Source organism: Prunus dulcis, chromosome 1, assembly GCF_902201215.1.
Source record: "Prunus dulcis chromosome 1, ALMONDv2, whole genome shotgun sequence".
Classification (NCBI taxonomy): Eukaryota; Viridiplantae; Streptophyta; class Magnoliopsida; order Rosales; family Rosaceae; genus Prunus; species Prunus dulcis.
Window position 1 is genome coordinate 26,885,468 of NC_047650.1, and position 22,385 is coordinate 26,907,852.

Sequence of the window (22,385 nt, forward strand, 5' to 3'; positions counted from 1 at the left end):
AGTCACTCTTGTCTCTCTCTCAACACATTTTGAGTAGAGAGAAATGAGTTCTCGTCATCACATATGTTATGAGGAGGAGGAGTAGAATCTCAACCTTATTAAGAACAAAAATCAAGATTATTATTGAAAACAAGAACCATTATTGGGCCAGCAGGCTTTGAACCCTTGATGGCATCCAGCAACCTCTCTATCTCTATCTGTAACGTCAAATTCTGCTCCATTAATAATAACTGGGGTTTTAAGGCATAAAAGGGTTAGGAGCATGCATCTGATCGTTACGGAAGGGTTGGACTATGCAATATTAAAAGGTCAAGAGAAAAAGAGGGTGAGAGAGTAATAATTAAGCTTCGAAGACTTCAAATAAAATAATATAACAAGTTACAAATAAAAACATTCATCTTGTACTGAATTCTCGTGATACTTTGACAATAATAATAATGCCATTATATAGTTCATTTACTACCAATATGCAAATTCATGCATCATCAGTTTTCTCTCTAAACCTAATGCTTGAATTGAATCTCTGTTTTTTGTTTGAAAAAAAATAATTCTTTTAACTTGATTTGACTTGAGAATATGAGTATATGACTTTTGTGTTGAAAAAGGTTATTGGTTGAACATGACTGAGGAATTGATGTGTGTCATGTTCTTAAGGAAGAGATAAATTCGGTGTGTTTCAAATTTCATATATATGATGCTTGTTATTTACCTTAATCGTTATTATTTAATAAAAAATGTTCAAATAATGTCTGTTATCAACTATTAGAATTTGGTATGTATTTGCACTTGTATTCTACTTTTAACGGGCCCATGGTTGAGAGTGAGTATGGTGAACTAGTGAAGAACATGACCCATTTTTGCTTTTTTATTTTATTTTATATATAAGCTGAAGAGGAAATTCCTCTTAATCACTTGAGTTAAAAGCTGCTTACATTAAATTTATTTATATTTTAACTTTGTCAAGAAGAAAATATAAAAACATGTTGACAAGTTATGGCACTAAAGCGAAGGGTTGTATATATATATATATATAAAGAGAAAGGTATGGCATGGGGGATGGTGGAAGAGCCAATAAAAGGCAGAAACACACACGCACAAAGAGAGAGAGAGAGAGAGAGAGAGAGAGAGAGAGAGAGAGAGCAGAGAAGCACGGAGAGGGCGAGTATGAACAAACTGGGATACGGGCATGAAGAGCCCAGTAGAGAACAGCTCCAGGCAAAAAACACCACTCCGCTTTTCCATATCCCACTGCCGTTTCCTTCATACTCCTAAGTCGTTTCGTCTTGGTCTTTTAATACTATATGATCATTATTCCTCCACCACCGCCACCGCAACCACCGCCACCACCATCATTAACCAACAGGTTTTTGTACTGTCCTGTCCTGACTACTAGTACTGATCATCGTTATATCCATCGTCGACCAGGGAGGCAGCAGTGGACAAATTAGTCTGTACCTTCCCCACCCACACAAAAATTATAACAAGCACTCTCTCTCTCTCTTCCGTTACCATTCCGTATAAGCGTGAACAGTGTGTGCAGTGCAGGTCATATTATACCCAGCTCACCAAAACACACAGCCTGTCCTTCTCTTCCTATGACACTTCATCCCTTCCCAACTCACTCCCACCACCATTATTCTAATCTCAATTTCAATTTATATTCTTACATCTCTCGTTTCCACTTGTTACCGCCGGTCAACCACCTCTGCCCTACCACTCCTTCCCATCATCATCCTCTCCCCCACAACAAGCCCCGCCGCTGGGCCCACATGGCCTCCGGCCCCACCACCCCACGCCAACGACAACAGCAACAACAGCGCAAGGACAAGCTTCTCATTATCATGGGCGCCACAGGCGCTGGCAAGTCCCGCCTCTCCCTCGACCTCGCCACCCGCTTCCCTTCCTTCGAAATCGTCAACTCCGACAAAATGCAACTCTACGCCGGCCTCGACATCACCACCAACAAGCTTCCCATCCCCGACCGCCTCGGCGTCCCCCACCATCTCCTCGGCGAGTTCGACCCTCGCCACGGCGATTTTACTCCCTCCCAATTCCGCGCAGTCGCCGGTCAAGCCATTTCCAGCATTACGAATCGAAGGAAGGTGCCGATGCTCGTCGGCGGCTCCAACTCCTTCATTCATGCGCTCCTCGTGGACCGGTTCGAACCGGGCTCCAATGTCTTCGAACCGGGTTTCAATGGCTCTGTCTCTTCCGAGCTCAGGTATAATTGCTGTTTTCTGTGGGTGGACGTGTCGTTGGCGGTCTTGACGGAGTACTTGTGCAAGCGAGTGGACGAAATGCTCGACTCTGGGATGTTGGACGAGTTGGCCGAGTTCTGCGACCCGGATCGCCAGGACGAAGACGAATCGACGGCGAGTCAGACAGCGTTGAGAAAGGCGATTGGGGTTCCCGAGTTCACTAGGTATTTTAAAAGGTATCCACCGCAGGGGAGAGGCGGGGAGGGTGATGATCGGGAGCGGAGGGGAGCATACGAAGAGGCGGTGAGGGCGATCAAGGACAACACGTGTCAGCTGGCGAAGAGGCAGATAGGTAAGATCCTACGGCTGAAGGGAGGAGGGTGGGAACTACAGAGGCTAGATGCAACGGACGCATTTAGGGCGGTGGTTGCGACGACGTCGTCGGATGAGGACGACGGAAAGAGGTGGTCAGAGATATGGGAGAGGCAGGTTGTCAAAACGAGCGTGAAGGTTGTGAAGCGCTTCTTGGAGGAGTAGGTCTTCCAGCTTTTTCCAGCTATACACCTATTTTTTAAAAAAAATTCCTCCGAGTTTTTAGTTTGTTAACAATTTTGGGGAAAGATTCCTCTGTGCCTCTACTTCCCAATTCCCATATGCACCCAAAAAAAAAAAAAAAAAAAGGGGAGGGGGGGGTTGGGGACTTGAGGACTGAGGTCGGGACAATGCGACTGTGTAGTAGAATAGAACATGAAGAGTGGAGTGGGTTACAAATTTTTGGTTTGGGAGGAAGTGGAAAAAGAGGAAAAAAAACACAAATACAAGAAACCGACAGATGAAAAAAAGAAAAAGAAAAGAGAGAGACAACAATTTTGGGAAGCAAAAGAGTTTTTCTGAATTCCGCAACCTTAATTAGGAAAATTCTGTGAATTGTCTTTGTATCAATTTGTTTAGGAAGTCTCTTAATCACATATTTAGTGTGTTAGTAACGAGCAAATCACACACTCAACTCTTCTCAGTTCCTAGAATCATATAAATTTTTGTTTTGTTTTTCGTTTTATATTTTTGGTGAGGATGACATACAAGATTGCCCTTTTTGCTTTTTGCAGCCTAAAACACATGACTAAATAATTATTTCCAATACTACTCAAAGTTTGTGCATAGAAAATTAGAAATGGCCTGGATTTTATATTAGAAAATGAGGGAATAAATAGTCTGTCAGTCAGGTATTTGCGTGCAATTGAAAATGGAATTTGTTGCAGTAGCAGCTGAAGCTAACATTTGATTTTTTCCTATCTAGAAAAAGGGCCGGGGGAAATCTAATCAAACTGTCCTGTTCCTGTATGTCAAATGCCATTATGCCATTATGCCAGAGAGGTGAGAGGTGAGAGGTGAGGGGTCTGAAGACTGAAGGTGGTGGCAAACGAGTTGGAGATTTTGTAATTTACTAGATTCTTCTCTAGATCTTGTAGAATGCCAGAATGCCAGAATGATCTGATAAAATAAAACATAAGAAAGAAACATCTTATTAGATACATACTATTTGTCCGTCCGTCGTCTTATTTTTAGATTATACCAAACACACACACGTTCTTAGTCTCCTCCTCCGGCAAGTTTCTGTTTATTCTTTTGAGATTCTCATTATGCTAATCAGTTTTTAAAACCCAATTCAAAGAACAATTGAATGATGGAGGACCTGGTTGTCTCTGTGCCTTGTGAATTGGGTGAGAGAATTTTGGAAAGTGTGTGATATCCCAAGTCCCGAGTCTTTGACAAATATTAATGGCGGAGTTGCTAATCTATAACTAGGACAGGGATATGAACTATGAAGTGAAGGCTAGGATGATGCCTTCTTTCCATTTCTCAACATTTACTCTGCTCTGCTCTGCTTCATCAATCAACACATGTAATTGGAATTGTCTACCCAGAATGGGAAGTCATGACTTGTCAATTTGTTGCCAGCAGCAGCAGCAGAGTGATGAAATGTTCTGAGCATCAGAACATCAATTAAGTTGATACATTTCAAGTGGAAAGGTTTTAAAAGAACCCAATTGTTTTATTGATGAAACTCAGCACATTGTAATTGCAAATTCAGATTATCTGCAAGATTTTTCCCCTAAAAGCTTGGAACTTTAAGCTTAACATTCTGTTTTGAAGCAAGTGAGTTTTTGGGCACTGTTGTTGATGGGGCACCAGTTACAGATAACAAGGCCATTCTTTTGAGTTCAAGGTTCTGAATCTTCTGAAACAATTAGTTATAGAAGCTTCTTGTGATGTGATCATGTGATATGATGTGATGTGATGTGATGATGTGAGGTTTAAGGATGAGATGAATGATCCTTTTAAGGTCGTTATCCAAACCCTTGAAAATGTTGTTTTTCTTTTCTCTGGGAAAACCCCAAATACGTGTAACTGGGTTGGTACTCGTATGACATATCCGTGTGGGGACCAAATTCAAATTACATGGAGTTCTTATTAAAACCAATTTATTTAGTATGAAATTGGGTGCCTAGGAAAGGAAGGAACCCATCAAATTTCTGCTAGAGCAACTGTTTCTCGTGTCTCTGCCACTCAAACCACTAGATTTTAAGGAAAAGCTATGTGTTTAGTGCTAATTACAATAACTAATGAGAACGATTATAGAGAGGGAAGATTTGTGTTGTTTATTGAAGGATGGATGCAAATTGGGTGACAATGACAAGAGAAGTGGGCAATGGTGCTGCCATACAAGTTACAAGAGGGGGGGGGGACAATTTCTAGTGGACATAAAATTCAAAATGATTTGTATAATCAACAACTGAGTCTGAGGCCAGAATGGGTGAATGACAGCTTATTATATATTTGAGAAGAATGAATTATTATTAGACATTAGGGAGCAATTATTAGTTGAAAGGTTTAGGATCAAACAGGTTTAAGTTCTCTGAACTGGAAAATTTGGTAAATGTTTCTGAAAACGGGGAAGATGCAGCAGCTAGCAAGCATGTGCAATGCGCATGAAATGGCACGTACAAATGAGAGATTAATTAAGAAAAGTAGTTTGAATTAATTAATTGAAACTCTTGTTGGGGGACCATCGACCATGAATGATGATCATCTTCTCGTAACTAACACAAAACATGCGTGTAGAATTATAAATATTATTATTACACTTTCTGAGTATGTCTGTTTGTTTGTGCTCAAGTCAGAAGCATCATTCATTTCATACACAAATCACAAAACAACAACCACTGAACCACCGTAATATTTATGTATATATTGATGATATGTAGGTTGGTCCACCAAGGGAGGAGGAGGGAAATGGATGAATAGTCAAAATCATGGGTCGCATTAGCTATTGTGTGTGTGTGTGTGTAGGTAGACAGCTATGGGGGATTTAATTAATTAATTTTGGTTTAGAAGAAAAACAAAAGTGGGAAGTGGGTTTTGGTCATAATCATATGGAGTTAACATAGAAACAATAAATCAATGGCAGAAAGGGCAATCGGGAGATCCAAGGACAGGAGTGATCGAAAGAGTGAAAGACAAAAGCATCGAGAAGTGAGTGTTGTTGTTTTGTTTTGAACCATTTTATTCATATTTTAAGAATAAAATGAATATGTTTGTGTTGTGAGCCACTTATTGCACTGTGGGTAAATGAATATGCCTAGACTCGGAGCGCATGATGGCTTTGTGTTTGTAGGCAAAACCAAGAAGAGAGAAAAGGCCTTCTTTCCTCTGCTCTTCTGCTCTTCTGCCCTTCTGATCAATGATCATATTCTTATGGACAGAGAGCAGAAGAATGGAAGAGACAGAGAGCGTGCGCGTGCGGTTTGGTTTGGTTTGCGCATGATCCTATAACTCAAGTCAAGTTGTTATATTTTAAACATACCAATGAACAAAAAACTGTATTTTATTTTATTTACTACATTCTTGATTTGTGGTGAGTTTGTTTGAACACCACCCCATGTTTTCCATTCCAGTTTTCAATTTGTGGTGTGGAAGAGTAAAACTTACAGGCTGCTGCTTCTGTTGCCTCTCTGACTTTTTTCCAAGCACAATGAGAACCATGTGGGGTTTGCAAACCACCAAGTTGGCCAGGTTACTGGGCCAATGGGCTACTCAGATAGGAGAGGCCCGGCCAATGGGCTTCCGCGACATAATTGACATAGTTGTGTGCTGTGCTCTCTTCTTCTTTTAAATGTAGCAGTTGAAAAGATGGTACGCAAGAGATTTATGCATGATGTGGCAATTCTTTTTCGTATTTAATTAGGTGGGTAATTGAAACTTGGGAACTCTTGCTAAACTTTTCCTTTGTTTGTCCCTTTTTACATCTCTTGGTAAGGTATAATTACTTAGAAAAAAATGTCATGAAAAAGGAAAGTTGGTTTAAGGTGAGGAACGCAGCAGAACTTGACCTTTGACAAACTTGGAAGTAAAATTGAAGGCAGAGAAGTACGCAATGCGGCAGTTGGACTTTAAACAAACACACGAAAATCATATTCAAATTATGCAAATCATTATATTAATCTTTTTCCGTGGTCAAGAAAACGTGTTTCATTAGTTGCTTGATGCGAATTACCATTCTAAACGGCAAACAGAGGAGAAGACAAGTAGTAGTTTTGAAATATATATTTGCTACCTGCTCTGCTGTGCTACTGTTCAACATTATAAACCTGGTCCAGTTGAAATATAGTGGGCTGAATTACAATAGTTTTATTTTTCTTGGATCAGACTTTGACTGTTTAATACTATAATAGAGTTATGCACTAAACCCTTAGCCCACCTACGTACAAACTGGAAAGACTCTGTCATCTCTTAGCTCCAGACCAAAATTTATAAATGTATGGATTATGAACATAGCTTCTACATGTCAATATCGGACCCATTACTTTTCTTGCAAGAAAACCACATCATACACTACGAAAATGTTTGTTTGTTTGTATTAATTTTTATAATGAATAGGCATGCATGGATTATGAACATAGCTTCTATATGTCAATGTCGGCAACCTTTTAACATTATATTACTTATCACCAGGTTTACAAGTTGTCATATTTAGAACGGATCTTAGAGTAGAGTTGGACATTTATGCCCATCAATCCGAATACTTAGCATACTAAATCGACGGTTTGTTTTGGTTTAAAAATTATTTATTTAATTTTTTTAATACCGTATCGATCCAACCAAAAGCCTCGGCTAACCTAGTGGTAAATTTTAGGGAGACTTTGGAAAAACTCAAAGGAGAGATAAATTTTTTAAAATAAGCCAAAATGGACAAAATTGCCCTTATTTATTTTTGGATTTTCTAAGGCATCCTTTACATTTGCATGTCTTTGATTTGAAAGTTAAGAGGTTTTTCTGTCTTTTTTGAAAAAGCTTTGGCTTTTTCCAAAAGTGAAAGTTTTTTTGTGGTTAAAACCTAAATTTACTTAAATTTTACGAAACCAAGTTTTATATAGTACGTGTTACTCTCTTATATGAATTTGGGATTGTAATTAATTCTCTTCCTGATGATATGTGAAGCAGAGAGGTAAATGGACAAGTTTAATTATGTAATGTAGCTAGCTATTTTGTTTTGTATTTTCATTTAGTTGCCTTTTGAAATCAGCACAAGCAAATATTTTGGTTTTGGTCATAATGGGACATAAATGAGAATAATATATTAATTTGAGTAGAATTATACTTTTCAAATGTTTTGGATTTGACCCAAGTGTAAAAATAAACAACACAAGCAAAGCATAAAAAAAACTGGAAGAGTTTGACTTTATATTGAGGTCAAGACTATGAGGATGACATTGAATTGTAGAGGAGAATACTTGATATCCCAATTAGTCAAAGCTCAAGATGTAAGTAATGGCAAATTTTTAAAAAGGCTCCAAGTTTTTATGAGCCAGAAGTTGACTAGTTGAGGCTGACAGAGGTGACTCGTCATCCCCAACAGTAGGAACAGGAAAGAAAGGAGATTTGCCTGGAATTGAATGAGTTTGAGCTTTTTGGTTTGTTTGTTTGTACTGGATAGGACTGGCTATGTATAATGTATCAAGTTATATCTAAAATTGTCGTATTCAAAGTCACAACACTTGCGTATATAAAGTCGAAGCAGTATCCGTATACGTACTGTATATACAGTATACTGATGATGGGCGCTGGTAAGTTGTAGCTTGTGGATGCAAATGCAAACCCCAAGTCTTACTTGCCTTCCATTCACTAAACTAAATAAACGGAACTTCCCAAAATTGACGCCCAATTATTTTGAGAAAATAAGGTGGAAGCTCAGCACAAGTGGCACAACCTCTCTATAACTCAGCAAATTAAACTAATTGCTAAAAGGATCTCCCTCCCAGCCAGCCTAGCAAGCAATAACATTTATATATAATACATTTCTGCAATTAAATTCTAATTTATTTGTAAATTGTAATATTATTATCTTTTGATATAGAGAAGAGAGCCACCACCCATCTCACATCACATGTCCCATATATAATGTGAAACCTCAACCAGGCATGCAAAAAAGCCAAAGTGAAAGAATAAATAATGAAGAAAAAAAGAGTCTTGCTTGACCGAGCGCCAACTGCGCCGGCGTTGCGTGGGGCAGCCGACAAATGCGCCCAAGGGGACAACCAAAAACTCAAAACTTGGAAAAGCCTACAAACATCTAACAACTCTTCTAAATCGTCTCTCTCTCTCTCTCTCTCTCTCTCTCTCTCTCTCTCTCTCTAAACCATAGCAAGCAACAAGCACTTTGCAATTCAACATGGATCACCCCCATCCATCTCTTTATCCCAATTATATTCCCCGCTGATGATATCTATGTCAATATTGTCAAGTCAACGGTCAGAATAGTTGGCTTGCCTTAATCTCATCTCTCTCCATTTGCTTTCTATATATCTCATCTCTACCTCCCTCTAATCAAATCTTATATCCCATCTCTCTCTCTCTCTCTCTCTCTCTCTCTGATATGCAATAGGTTCTAATATATACAGTGACCCTTTCGACATCGTAATTAGTTCTTAATTAACAGATTGATTTCCTTTTTTAGATAATTATTAAGACTAGTTAGCTGAGGCAACTGATTCACAATGAACCCTGAAAAGCTCCAGCTGGATGAGGATCGTCAACATTCAGTTAGTAGAGATCAGATGATGATGATGAATGGCAACCGCCCCTCCCCATTGAAGATCAACAAGGCTTCCTATCTCATTCAAAAACCTCCCAACAATAATAATTCCTCTTCCCGCATGGCCAATCAACAGCATCCCCATGAACACCAACAACACCACCAGCAACAGCGGCAGCCGGTGATCATTTACACCCAATCTCCCAAGATCATCCACACGCAGGCACGTGATTTCATGGCTTTGGTCCAAAAGCTCACCGGCCTCGACCAACCCCAACAACCTGAATCTACTACTACTACTGATGATCATGTTCATGTAAAGCTGGACGCTTCGTCGTTGTCGCAGGGGCGAAGAAATCAAGATGACCAGATCATCGACATTAACAACATGAATACTACTGCAAGTCAGTCTATAATTAGCAGCTGCAGCCATGATGACAATGATCAGTCGTCTTCGGGTCTCACGGATGAGAATTGTGATAATAATAATAACAAGAATGTTGATGTTGTTCATCATCAAGGAAACAAAGGCAGCTCATCGTCGTCTTGTGGATATTATCCTCCCAATGCCATGTTCAGCCACCCAAGCCAGCCCTATTTTGCAGACATCCCTCTGTTCACGCCAACTTCGACTTCTTCGACCGATTTCTTCTGCTCCCCTCGCCCTCTTTACAGATTCTCAGATTCCTCGTCGCATGCGTCTCCCAATGTTAACGTGGGTGGTTCCATTTCTCCTTCCATGTTCAAGTTCATCAAGGGACTCACAGAGTATTGACATCATTCATTCATTCATAAGCAGCAGCAGCAGCAGCAGCAGCAGCAAACTTTGATTTATTGTTTAATTGATTCGTTAATTTTCTGTTTATTTTTTGGATTTTATGTCCATTGTCCATAGCTGAATTAATAATTGATTCATTTGTTCTTGTTTTCTTCATTTGTGTTTCTTAATTTAGATGTGTTCACTAGCTATCTAACGGGGAAAGAAACTTAATTTGATCGATGCTATGCTTATTATTGGCTTAATTAGTTTCTTCCTACTTGCAGCCTGTTTCATTTGTTAATAGCCATTCTCATCAAGTTTTATAAGATTCTGGGTTGGGTACATTATACATATATATATATATATATATGTATATTTCTTCAAGTTTTATAAGATTCTGGGTTGGGTACATTATACATACATATATATATATATATATCTTCAGTACAAACTGCTGTGCACAAGGAGAGAAGGAAGCTCCTGTGCAACTACCCTCTCCCCACCCACACAATTTTTATATACAGCCTCAACTCTTGGCTTGACCAATAAACAAACATATCATGAGCATTCTTCAAACGCATTTTGGCTTAAAGATGCCACTACTAGACTAGTAGCCAATTCATCAATGTTCTAGGTTTACGATGAAATTCGGGATCAATAGATTGCTTCAAAATTAATACACTATTAATGTCGACCAGACCAGATGAAATAAAATTGAAACTTAATTTTACATTTCTTGCATGTTTACCAAAATGTGGGTTTTGTTGGATTAAAGTACATGACAAATTATATGCGGATTTAATGGGTAAAAAATATGGATTACTGATGGGTTAGTTATTCATAAATTAGAATACCATCTCCCACCCAAGAGTCCAATTCCTCAAAAATAGGAGTTGAATTCCTGATTTTGTATTAGCACCACTAGCATTTTCATTCGTTTATGTGAAGTAAACACATGAGTAAAAGAATTCTATAGTTGAGGTCTTATATATGGTCTTTAAGTGATGCCTTATATCTTAACCGTTGGATTAAATTAGTTAGCATGATCCAACGGTTAAAAAATAGGATTTTACCAAAGAATCATATATGAGACCCTCACTATAGAATGACTCCACATGAGTAATCCTTAATCGTAATCCAACCTTATTTTGATAATAGAAATCAAATAATAATAGAAGGATCCATGAAACTTTTTTTTCACTGCATGGGTTTGGGCCCAAAAACATAACTTCAGCCCGAAAAAGATACTATCGACAAAGAAACCCAAATACCCTTTTTTTTTTATTGGTCCGTGGATTTTGTCCAAAGCTAGACATTCAGAGGCGCACGGTGCCAGAAGAAAGTAGAAATTCAATAACGTTGCGTTTTCGTTTTGGTGAGAAAAATTGAAAATGGTCACGTAACTGGTTAACTTATGGTATACAAGTTTCATTTGTTTTATGACCAAAGTAAGTAGAAGACAAAGTGTACTTGTCTTGGTTTTAGGATAAAGTTTGCTCATCGTTGCGTAACACAATATTCATATTTATACAGTAAATTAAACTTCCAAGTTATATATAATATAATATATATATATATATATATATATGTATGTATGGGTCTTTGAGTTCTGATGTTTCTTTATTGAGAATCAAATGGGTTATCTATTTCTCAACCAACCATAACATCGACAAAAGGAAACTGTGTGGAAAGAAAGATGGAGCAAATATTTTGTTCAAGCTTAATTTAATTACTTCAATTCTCATGCGCCAGAATGCCAACCCATTAATGTTGATTAAAAGTAGAGCACGGCATTATGTTAATTGTATTCCTAACTTCATTAGGAGCAACAAACAAAATTAATTCATTTGTCCAAGAAACCATGGCATTATTGCTACCTAATTTTGTAAGGGAAAACTTAACTTTCCAACAATGCGTCCCTACCCAAATACATGTATCAATTATTTACAAAAATACACCTATCCATTTGATTGGTCCCCTCTCTCCTCTTTCTCTATACTATATGTCTCTAAAGTTTTGTAATGAAGGGAAAATGAGAAAATCAATGTCTTTTTTTATTTATTTGAATTTTGATATGAGTGATAATTTAAATTATTATAAATGAATATAATTTATGAGAATATGGACTTGAACTTGAATGCGCATACAATTCTACCAATGACCTAACCCACCTATGCAAAATCAATGTCTTTTTAAGTACAGTATATTGCTTGCACATAGAATCTCTTTATTCTAAAATATGACTTATGTTCAATCAATTAAAAATAAGGTGAATTTACAGTCAAGAAAAAAAATACCTTTTTTTTGTCGTTGTATGTGTACTAGTTTGCCTAAGAATTTGAATTTCTTAGAAAAATCCTAAATTCAAACAACGGAAATGACAAATGTATTGGAACCACTTCACGCAAACAAAGAGTCAATTATTATTTATGTTTTTGCACGTGATGCAGATTTTAATTTCTATTTTTTTAATTTAGATGGTCCTCGCTGGCAATTGATGTAAAAGCAATAACGACTTGTCTATTTTTTTTATTTCTTAATTTAACAATTTACTTAAAACAACGAAAATACGTGGCAAACAATGACCCCGCTCATCACCAGGAAGGAAGCTACAAAGAAGCTTGCAATATCCCATTTTATCTGTTAATTACAAGCTAAGATACCATATCAAAAATAAAATAAACCTTAAAAATAGGGAAACAATATTGATTAAAAATAAATAATAGGGAGACAATAATATATTTACAAAATAATGACCTTGCATTATTTGACATCTGTTATTTCCCACTCTTACAATTACAAAATTACAACAGATAAGACCTAACCGCGCTACAACACCGCGTGACGGCCCAGTCACATCCACTCACGGCTGACTCGTCAAAACGCTCGTCCGTCACACTAACGGCGTCAGCATCCCACCATGTGTCATCCATGTCAGCGTCCGTTACGTTCCGTAACGGCGACTCCGCCTTCCTCACGTCACCAACCGTCAAGGCCCCCGTGACGCCATCCTTGACGTAAAGCTTCTCGACGCCGCCCGACGCAACTCCAACGATTCTCCCGAGCTGCGGGCCCCAATCGGCGAGTATTGCCGGAAACCGGCATCCGACGCGCGTGTCCCATACACCGATTGACGCACACCCCGAGACACTTGTGTCCGCAGATAGAAACGTGGCCGGCGAAGACGTGTCCCAGAGCTTGACGACACTCTTGCCGGAGGTGAAGTCGGACCAAGAGAACCGGTGGTGTCCTCCGAAGCTTCGGCGCCGGCGGAGCGTCGAATTACGATTCTGCCCTCGGTCGTCTGTGTAACAACCAGAGCCCCTGACTAGGAAATGTTCATCCCTGGCAGTGGGAGTACCGGCGTTATCGTACGATATCTCGGAATCGGATTCTAATTCATCATCGGATAAGGAGGAGGACGACGAAATGGAACAGGTTTCGTCATCATCGTCGTCGATGTCGGAGAAATCGTCGTCTTGGAGATTCTGGGAAACAGCCTGGGAGCTTAAAACTCCTAGGCGTCGGAGTCTGGTAATAAAAATGTTTATTTTAGTGAGTATGGTGCCGAAGGAAGCTAGAATTGCGATGATGAGAGCTCCCCATTTCCAAAAGCTGCAAGCTTGAGAGACCCTTTCGATGACGGAAATCGAAAAGGCCTGTGAGAAAAAAGATGGGTCTGGCAGCGAGGTTATGCGGGACTGAAAATCGCTTATTCTGTTCACTACTGGAATTTCCATGAGAGAGAGAGAGAGAGAGAGAGAGAGAGAGAGAGGAGAATGAAGTGAGGGAGGGAGGAGGTTTGAGAAGGGTGGGGCTTTTGGGTTTTTATAAAGGCAAAGTGCAGGAAAAGATAATACAAGTGGGGAATATGCTAGAAATTATAGAAAAAAGGGTTTAGTTGCGAAGACTGACGTGGAAGATAGCGAATGGGTCTGTAAAATAAAATAGCAGCAGCGATATTCGCTCCACGTCAGAAAAGCGTAGCGGGACCTCGTGGGAAGTTTAAACATAAGGTTTCAAATAAGATTGGAATTGAAATGGCTGACTCACTGGTACAGGCGAGCCCCAGGACAATGTGATCCATTATTTTACTTTGAGGCCCGGTCCAAAACCTGTGGTGGTCAAAGAATTGACGGTTCCACCATTGGGATCTTGAAACGCGACAAGACTTTATTAGAATTTTGTATTCTTCTAGTCTTTAGCTGGAGTAGTTATAGTTTTGTTCGTAGCACGAGGTGGTATAATTCATACATATGTTACAATATAAAGCCTAATATAAATAAATATTTATTGTATTATACCGTAAAAATGAGAAATATTAATTATGTTATTTATTCATATTATAACATGAGAAATATTTGTCTATCACTTGTATTATAATATATGAATGAGTTATACCACATAAATTACGTTATTATATACGATAATTTATGTAATTGGTATTGATTCCATTGATTTTTTTTGTAATTGGTGTGTGGTGTGTGGGTGCCTCTGTTGCATTACTCACCGGCTAAGATTGCGAAATGTCCATAAATTGGTGGTCCAGTTTTATAAGAAATCGGAGACACTGGTTTTGAGCAATGTCAATTCTCAAGTGTGTTTCGCATGGTGCACACTGGTCGCACTGCATCTCCGTCCAAACAAAAGCATTAGGTATTATATAATTTTCCCTTTTTGATGAGGCGGCACCGGCATAGTGGCTAGTGTCTGCATGCACCAAAGTCCAATCAAATAATTGTTTGTTGCAATGTAAGTGGTATTGTTGTTCAAATCCATTAACATAATAAACACGGTGGTATTAGTCTACATCAAACCATGTCTCTCTCTATCATGATCACCTTAATGGCAAAAGTTGGAAAATTCTCACCCATATATCTCTACAGATTAATTAGTTGGACCTCAAATCAAAGCCATTATGATTAATCTTGATAGAGACAGCTAAAAAGTAGGGAGGAAGTCATTGTTCTTCCTCCTATCTCTTCTTTTTCATCTTCTCTTCATCTATCTCTTTTTCCCTCATTTTCAGAGACGGAAGGTTTTTCCTATGTGTCTTTGTTTTGTTATAATTTTTCTCTAACCATCACAGACGATTGCGTCTTGACGTCTGATCTTTACCTGTTTTTTGGCGTCAGATCTTCACCACCACCATCCTTTTTGCGGGTTCTTTATGTTCAAAATAAGTCATAAAGACTATTTGGGTTCTCTGTGTAGTTTTCACCTCTCTTTTTGTGAGAGTTTTTCACATTTTCTTTGTGAGAGCTTTTCACTTCTCCTTTGTGAGAGTTTTTCATCTCTCATTTGTCCTTTATGAGAGCTTTATTTGTATTGTTATAGCTTGTTTTTTTCAAGCTTTATTTCTTTTTTATTATTCTGAGTTTGCAATTTTAGTTGGAATGCCTATGCCAAAGTTTCTTCGATCCTATGTGATCCTTAGTGGAGGCGTACCTGATTGTCTTAGTTTTGATGTTAGACCGCTCCGTTATTGTAATGGCCTTTTGTGGTTAGTTTGTATTAGCCCTTTGTAGCTAGTTGGTTTTTTGGCTGAATTTTGAATGCAATCCTAGAATTTCTCAAAAAAAGAAGGAAAAAAAAAAGAGACATGGTTGAGTCTGGTTCACATTAACAACGATGATGGGGTGCAGTTGAAGAATGAGAAAGAGATAACATAAGTTTAGTGTTCCCACAAACTGACAGAAGTAGGTTAGGTAATATGCACCTACCTAATTTACTATTTATGAATTACCAAAAAAATAAAAATAAAAACCTAATAGTAATACATATTTAAAAATATATATATATGTGCCGTTATGTGTGCGTGGTCCAAAATAATAATAAAACGCCTAAATTAAGCCAACTATGATATACGATCTCCCTCTATATGAATTGTAGAAGAATCCATAGACAAAGTTGGATTAGAAATAATAGCACGAGGATGGTATTGATTCTATTGATTTTCTTGTAATTGGTGTGTGGTGTGGGTGCCTCAGTTGCACGACTCATCGGCCAAGATGGCGAAATGTCCATAAATTGGTGGTTTAGTTTTATAAGAAATCGGAGGCACTTTCTATGTTTTCAAGCAATGTCAATTCTCAAGTGTATTTCGCATGGTGCGCATTGCATCTCCGTCCAAACAAAACCATTAGGTACCTTCTATAACATAATAAAGACAGTAATATTATTTAAGGGTTGAGGCTTTAATATCAAGATTAATCATAATGGCTTTGATTTGAGGTCCAACTAATTAATCTTCACGAGATAAAGACACCGGTTGAGAATTTTCAAACTTTTGCCATTAAGGTGATTATATGTAGAATTCTACATCAAACTGTAGCCCCCTCTCTCACAAAAAATTCTCCTAGAGCCGTTTTCATTTTGAGAGGGGATGAAGTCATTGTTCTTCCTCCTATCTCTCATATTCTCTTCCTCCATCTCTTTTTCCCTCATTTTCAGAGACAAAATGTTTTCCCTATTTGTCTTCATTTTGTTATAATTTCCTCCAACCATCACATACGGTTGTGTCTCGGCGTTAGATCTTCACATGTTTTTTGGCGTCGGATCTCCACCACCATCCTTTTTGCGTGTTCTTTATGTTCGGAATATAGGTTCTTTGTATAATTTTCACCTATCCTTTTGTGAGAGCTTTTCACTTCTCCTTTATGAGAGTTTTTCATTTCTCATTTGTGAGAGTTTTATTTGTATAACTTGGTTTTTTCAAGCTTTATCTTTTTTATTATTATTATTATTATTATTATTATTATTATGAGTTTGCAATCTTAGTTAGGATGCCTATGTCAGAGTTTCTTCGATCTTGCATGATCGTTAGTGGAGGCGCACCAGATTGTCTTAGTTTTGATGTTATATTGCTTCGTTATTGTAATGGCCATTTGTAGCTAGTGGGTTTTTTGGCCGAATTATGAATGCAGTCATGGAGTTTTTCAAAAAAAGAAAAAGAAAAAGAAATACATGGTTGAGTCTAGTTCACAATAACGACGATGATGGAGTGCGGTTGAAGAGAGAGAGAGAGAGAGAGAGAGAGAGAGAGAGAGAGAGAGAGAGAGAGAGAGAAATAACATAAGTTTTGTGTTCCCACAAACTAACAAAAGTAGGTTAGGTAATGTGCTCCCACCTAATTTCCTATTTGCCGTTGTGTGTGCATAGTTTAGGCGTTTTATTATTAAGCTGACTATGATATACGATCTCTTTCTATCTGAATTGTAGAAGAATCTATAGACACAGTTGGATTTGAAATAATAGCACGAGGATGGGTGGGCAATCAGACAGAGAACCTGGAAAATTGGCCGAACTAAATTGATCGGGTTGGTTTGGTTCAATTTTTTAAAATATTTTTTTAAAATATAATTTCGGTTTCAACCTGAACCAAATCAAATGATTCAGTCCAAATTACAGTTTGATGTTTTGAGATTGACCTATTTACTCGAACCAAATCAAGCCGCAAATGCCGTTTAATCAGACTGGCCGGTTTCATCAGTTATGGTTCGACGTACAGTTTCAAAAATAAACAACCCGAGGCCTCCGATTTGGTGTCTAAGTTGAACCCTAGGCCACAAATATATATCACGGTCAATATGCTACTATATAGCTGGCAGTCTTAGTGTGTAAACAGAAATAATCCAGTCTCAAATATTATTAATGGGGACCCATGGACATCATTAGCAATTTAGCATGGCTTAATACATGAACTAGGAAGTAACAGTTGATGAAAGACATAAACAAATATGTAACGTGATATGCATTGCTATAATTAATTAATTATGGTTTTTCTACTAAACTTTTACGCGTATGGCGGGAATAAATAACGCCAAATGTCCATTGCTCCTTATTGAATATTGAATGACCGAGGATATTATTGACTTTGACATTAGATTATGCAAAGACTAATGAGTTATTGTTTTGAACAGAACAGGTCACCCGAAAGCAAAGCCATCGTCATCATCATCCTATTCCTTTTCTTTTCCTAGCAGTACTAGTAATACGAAGAAAAGTAATTACCAGAAAAGAAGTGCTTATTAATTGAGTCATTTAACTCTTAACGGACCGTATGCACAAGGCCCACACTCTATTCAAAGGTTAACATTACCAGGCCTATCTAAGTTTTTGGGCCTCGTCCCATCTAAGTTTTGGACCTATTATATTCACACAGAAAGTTGCCTTACCTTGCCGTGGGAAATTGTTAGCCCATAGCAAATCAATTGTGTAAATCTGTTTTTAAGAAGAATTAAGTAATTTAATTTAATCAATCGTGTATAAAATTTCCTCGTTATGCCCCTTGCGCTTGTTCAATATCATTCATTTTTTATCGTGTAACGAAATCAGCTAACAAGAAAATGACCTTGTTCTTCTCAAATTCAATTTTGTATTTCTTGGCCTTATTTATAGTAAGTTACATGAATGTAACATGTATGACCTTCCGCTATCGCATTACCTTGTACGTACATAAGAAATTATAAAACTAGTAAACATTTAAAGGTATTATATCATATTATCATAGGTTTTTGGCAGCGTTCTATTGTGAGGGTGGCTGTCCAGCATGCATAGGGGACTAGAGATTAAAATTAGTAAATTACATTTTACGTCTTTTAATACATAGCCTATCTGCTGCATCATTGTAATGTCAATATTGTGAAAGATACAGCTAAAGCAAAGGTTATTGCCTATTGTTTTTGTGGAAGGAAAAGATTATTAGTTTCTAAAGAATATTCCACAAAGAAAGATATCAAAATAAGGAAAAAAAACTTTCCTATTCCAGTTTTATTGTCATCTTCTTTTTATCTCTCTCCTCATGTCACTTATTAAATGGAAAGAAGAAGGGACAATGAAACGGAGGATGTAATAAGTGGATAAATTATGAATTTAGCACTGCTTGTGAGTAATAAATTACAGAAAGTATTCCCTCAAAACAAGACAAAAAACAGAAACTATGATATATGTCTTTAAGACACGGAATTTTATCAATTAAAAAAAAACACACGGAATCAATCCATACCGTGATGTTCTGTTGGCTTGGCTTTGAAGAGCACCTACCGTTACGTACAGTCCGACCACCACCACCACAAGTTCTCCATGTTTCAAATCCCATTCTTTTTTAAAGTTGCTTTCCATTTCAAGCACGTTACCATGAATGAATACATATATGAAATCCTTGATTTACTGTTTAAATGGCCAAGAAACGCCCTCATTAATTAACCTTTTATTATTTTTATATATATATATATATATATATATATATATCACATTGCCAAAGGTCAGTCATTTAGTCCAATGGTGTTTGTGTGTGAACACAGAGTTTCATCAGAGCCACCATTTCATTTCGTTCACAAAGGAAATAAATAAACAATCTATCGCGGTCGTAACTCAATGACATCCAAATATGATTCAATCCAAAATCCGGATATCCATTCCATCCTAGCTCAAAAGAAAAAGAAAAAGTTCAAAAAAAGAAAAGGCCCTACAGTCAATTTCAGATTTTTTTCCAATTTAAGTCCCCACTCTCATATCTGTGTGGTAACTATAAAAGCAGAGAAAGGCCATCATATATGATGAGCTGCATCTTTTCAGTGGTCTTGGGAGCAAAGGAAGCAATGGGGTGTGGCAGAATCCAGATAATTACTCTGTGTTCGCTGCTGCTTCTTTTTCCTGTCATTCATGGTTGGGGAACTGTTGGCCATCTCACAGTTTGCAGAATTGCTCAGGTTCTTCTTACTTATTCATCATCATCATCATCATCATCTCTCTTCATTCTTTGTGTGGCTTAGATTAAATGATTTGTGTAATTTTGGGTAAATTCCTTTGTGCTTGTGATGTGATAACAGTCTAGGTTGAGCAAAGCAGCAGCAGATGCAGTGAAGCAGCTGCTTCCTGCGTATGCAGAAAATGACTTGGGCAGTCTGTGCATATGGCCAGATCATGTCAAGTTTATTTATCACTGGTCCTCTGCCCTTCACTACATTAATACTCCTGACAACCTTTGTAATTACCAATACAATAGTAAGTCTTTTACAATTTTTTAAACATTCGATTTCAATTTTCACATTAGTGCATTGTTTCCTTCTAATAACTGATCATGTAATTTCTGACCGATTTAATAGTATAAAAATTCCCCATGGTCATAAAATCTCCAGGGGACTGCAAAGATGAAAATGGAGAGAAGGGGCGCTGCGTTGCAGGGGCTATTAACAATTATACCTCACAGCTTCTCACTTACAATAGCCATTCTTCTCAGCCTAAATGTAACTCTTTGAAGATCCTAATCCTAATTTTTATGTGATCTAATGCGCAATTTGGCTGACCAATTTTTTATTTTTATTTTTTAACTCTGTTCTTTCTGCAATGAATCAGATAATCTCACGCAAGCGCTTCTGTTTCTTTCCCATTTCATTGGAGACATCCATCAGGTATGTCACGCAGAGTCTCTTTCCTCAGACACGCACGATTTGATCCTTTCATTAGTTTTTGACCTTAACATTTGTTACACAGCCTCTGCATGTAGGTTTTACTTCAGACAAGGGCGGCAATACAATTGATGTTCACTGGTACACAAGGAAGCAAAATCTTCACCATGTGAGTCTAATTGCCAACTCCATCCTCCTTTCAAGCTTTGCACAAGCTACTTTTAGTTAAACCATTTTAAACGTATACTGCATTCAGATTTGGGATGACAACATAGTCGAGACAGCAGAAGAGAGATTCTATGACTCCAATGCGGAAGAACTGGTTGATGCAATTAAACAAAATATTACGGTATTTGCATCCATTCTGTGCCAACTATAATAGACTTGGTCTTGGAAATATTTTCTAAGACTCATCCATCTGTTTTTTTTTTTTTTTTTTTTTTCTCGTTTTTTTTTTTTATATTTCTTTACAACAGACTGAATGGGCGGATGAAGTTAAGGGTTGGGAGGCCTGCAGCTTGAATAAGACAGCATGCCCAGACGTGTATGTATCACAACCCCATAAGAAAGAAATTCATAAGCCCTGCTGCAGCTTAACAATTTCCTCTACTTTGAACTTGATCATTTATTGATCAAGTTTCTTAAAAAATGCATTTAAACAAATCTGGGTACTTCTTTTGCAGATACGCATCTGAAGGCATCAAAGCGGCCTGTGATTGGGCATACAAGGGTGCAGAAGAAGGTTCAGTGCTAGAAGGTAAGGAGAGAATGTTTTGAATTCAACGCTAGTTTATGTTTGTTTGTTCCTCAGAATGAAAAATGATTAAAAACATTGTCTGCAGATGACTATTTCCTCTCCCGGCTGCCAATAGTCAATTGGCGGTTGGGTCAAGGTGGAGTCCGACTAGCAGCCACACTCAACCGTATCTTCGGGTGACAGAACAGTTGTTCTGCTTCAAGTTGATTAGATTTCAAGAAGCATGCCTCCAAATTTAAAACCAGTGTAGTAAATTATGTATTGTCCATGAAACTTTTTAGCAACTGATGAAAATATATCACTAATTTCAAGGTCTAGTAATCTCTTTGTTTCTAAAAGTTTCAAGCATGTGAACACACACAGTAAATCTGTTATAGAAAAATATAGTTTTTCTCTTTCCGTAAAGCCAAATACAAAAATCTATATATTATAAATAACATATAAAGAAATTGAAATATTATTAAGGTGCAATGAAACTTAAAAATAAATTGATAGGTAAGTAAAAGGAAAATAAATTATAAGTAAGAAGGTGAGCTTGGTACGGTGAAGCACATCAAAGATGCTATCCTAAAACCTTAACTCAAGATCCGCTATGGGCATCTTTACAGACGGATATGTTTCCAAGTTACATAACCATTGCCCAAAAATACTAATCGAAAGTAGAGAATATAAAAGTAGAGAAGGAGAGAATCAGATGGTGGTGGTGATTGTGGTATGTGATATTCTGATAGTATTGTTGTTGTTCAAATGTGAAGGAGTAGTGAAATTTTATAGGTATCCAATAGCATATAACCTTCACCACATTAAACTATAAAATTAAGGCATTCAATATAGAAATAAAACCTAAAAATTAAATATTTATAACCTCTATAATAAATAAAATAAAACATCCAAAATAATTAAATAAATTAAAACGGTTAAATTTTTAAAACTTTTTTAAAATTCTAACAATCCCTCACAAGGTTTTCAAAATTTTACCATGACCACCAAAAAAAAAAAAAAAAGAAAGAAAGTAAAATATATATTTATATATACTTCTGCAGTAAGACTATATAACTGAATTAAGCTCCAGCCAAGCTTAATAATATTAACACAAAAATCCAATTAAGTTTCATAACCATGTTAATGGCGATAATCACCCAATATTATTAACAACTGTTGTAAA

General features: G+C 37.4%; 4 protein-coding genes across 4 annotated transcripts; 3 read left to right on the forward strand and 1 right to left on the reverse strand.

Moving 5' to 3' along the window:
* Positions 1–1,135: 1,135 nt before the first annotated feature.
* LOC117614824 (adenylate isopentenyltransferase-like) lies at positions 1,136–3,161 on the forward strand. Its single transcript, XM_034343735.1, has one exon. It carries the CDS (start codon positions 1,596–1,598, stop codon positions 2,733–2,735), a length of 1,140 nt encoding a protein of 379 aa, XP_034199626.1. The 5' UTR covers positions 1,136–1,595; the 3' UTR covers positions 2,736–3,161.
* A 5,803-nt stretch (positions 3,162–8,964) lies between these two features.
* LOC117615515 (VQ motif-containing protein 20-like) lies at positions 8,965–10,328 on the forward strand. The gene has a single exon (XM_034344612.1). It carries the CDS (start codon positions 9,254–9,256, stop codon positions 10,064–10,066), a length of 813 nt encoding a protein of 270 aa, XP_034200503.1. The 5' UTR covers positions 8,965–9,253; the 3' UTR covers positions 10,067–10,328.
* Positions 10,329–12,656: 2,328 nt separating this feature from the next.
* Positions 12,657–13,962, reverse strand: LOC117616705. Its single transcript, XM_034346099.1, has one exon. It carries the CDS (start codon positions 13,789–13,791, stop codon positions 12,856–12,858), a length of 936 nt encoding a protein of 311 aa, XP_034201990.1. The 5' UTR covers positions 13,792–13,962; the 3' UTR covers positions 12,657–12,855.
* Positions 13,963–19,653: 5,691 nt separating this feature from the next.
* Positions 19,654–21,557, forward strand: LOC117614899 (endonuclease 2). Its single transcript, XM_034343828.1, has 9 exons — positions 19,654–19,764; positions 19,885–20,059; positions 20,194–20,301; positions 20,411–20,466; positions 20,549–20,632; positions 20,720–20,812; positions 20,940–21,007; positions 21,147–21,220; positions 21,306–21,557. Exons 1-9 carry the CDS (start codon positions 19,654–19,656, stop codon positions 21,398–21,400), a joined length of 864 nt encoding a protein of 287 aa, XP_034199719.1. The 3' UTR covers positions 21,401–21,557.
* Positions 21,558–22,385: the final 828 nt, after the last annotated feature.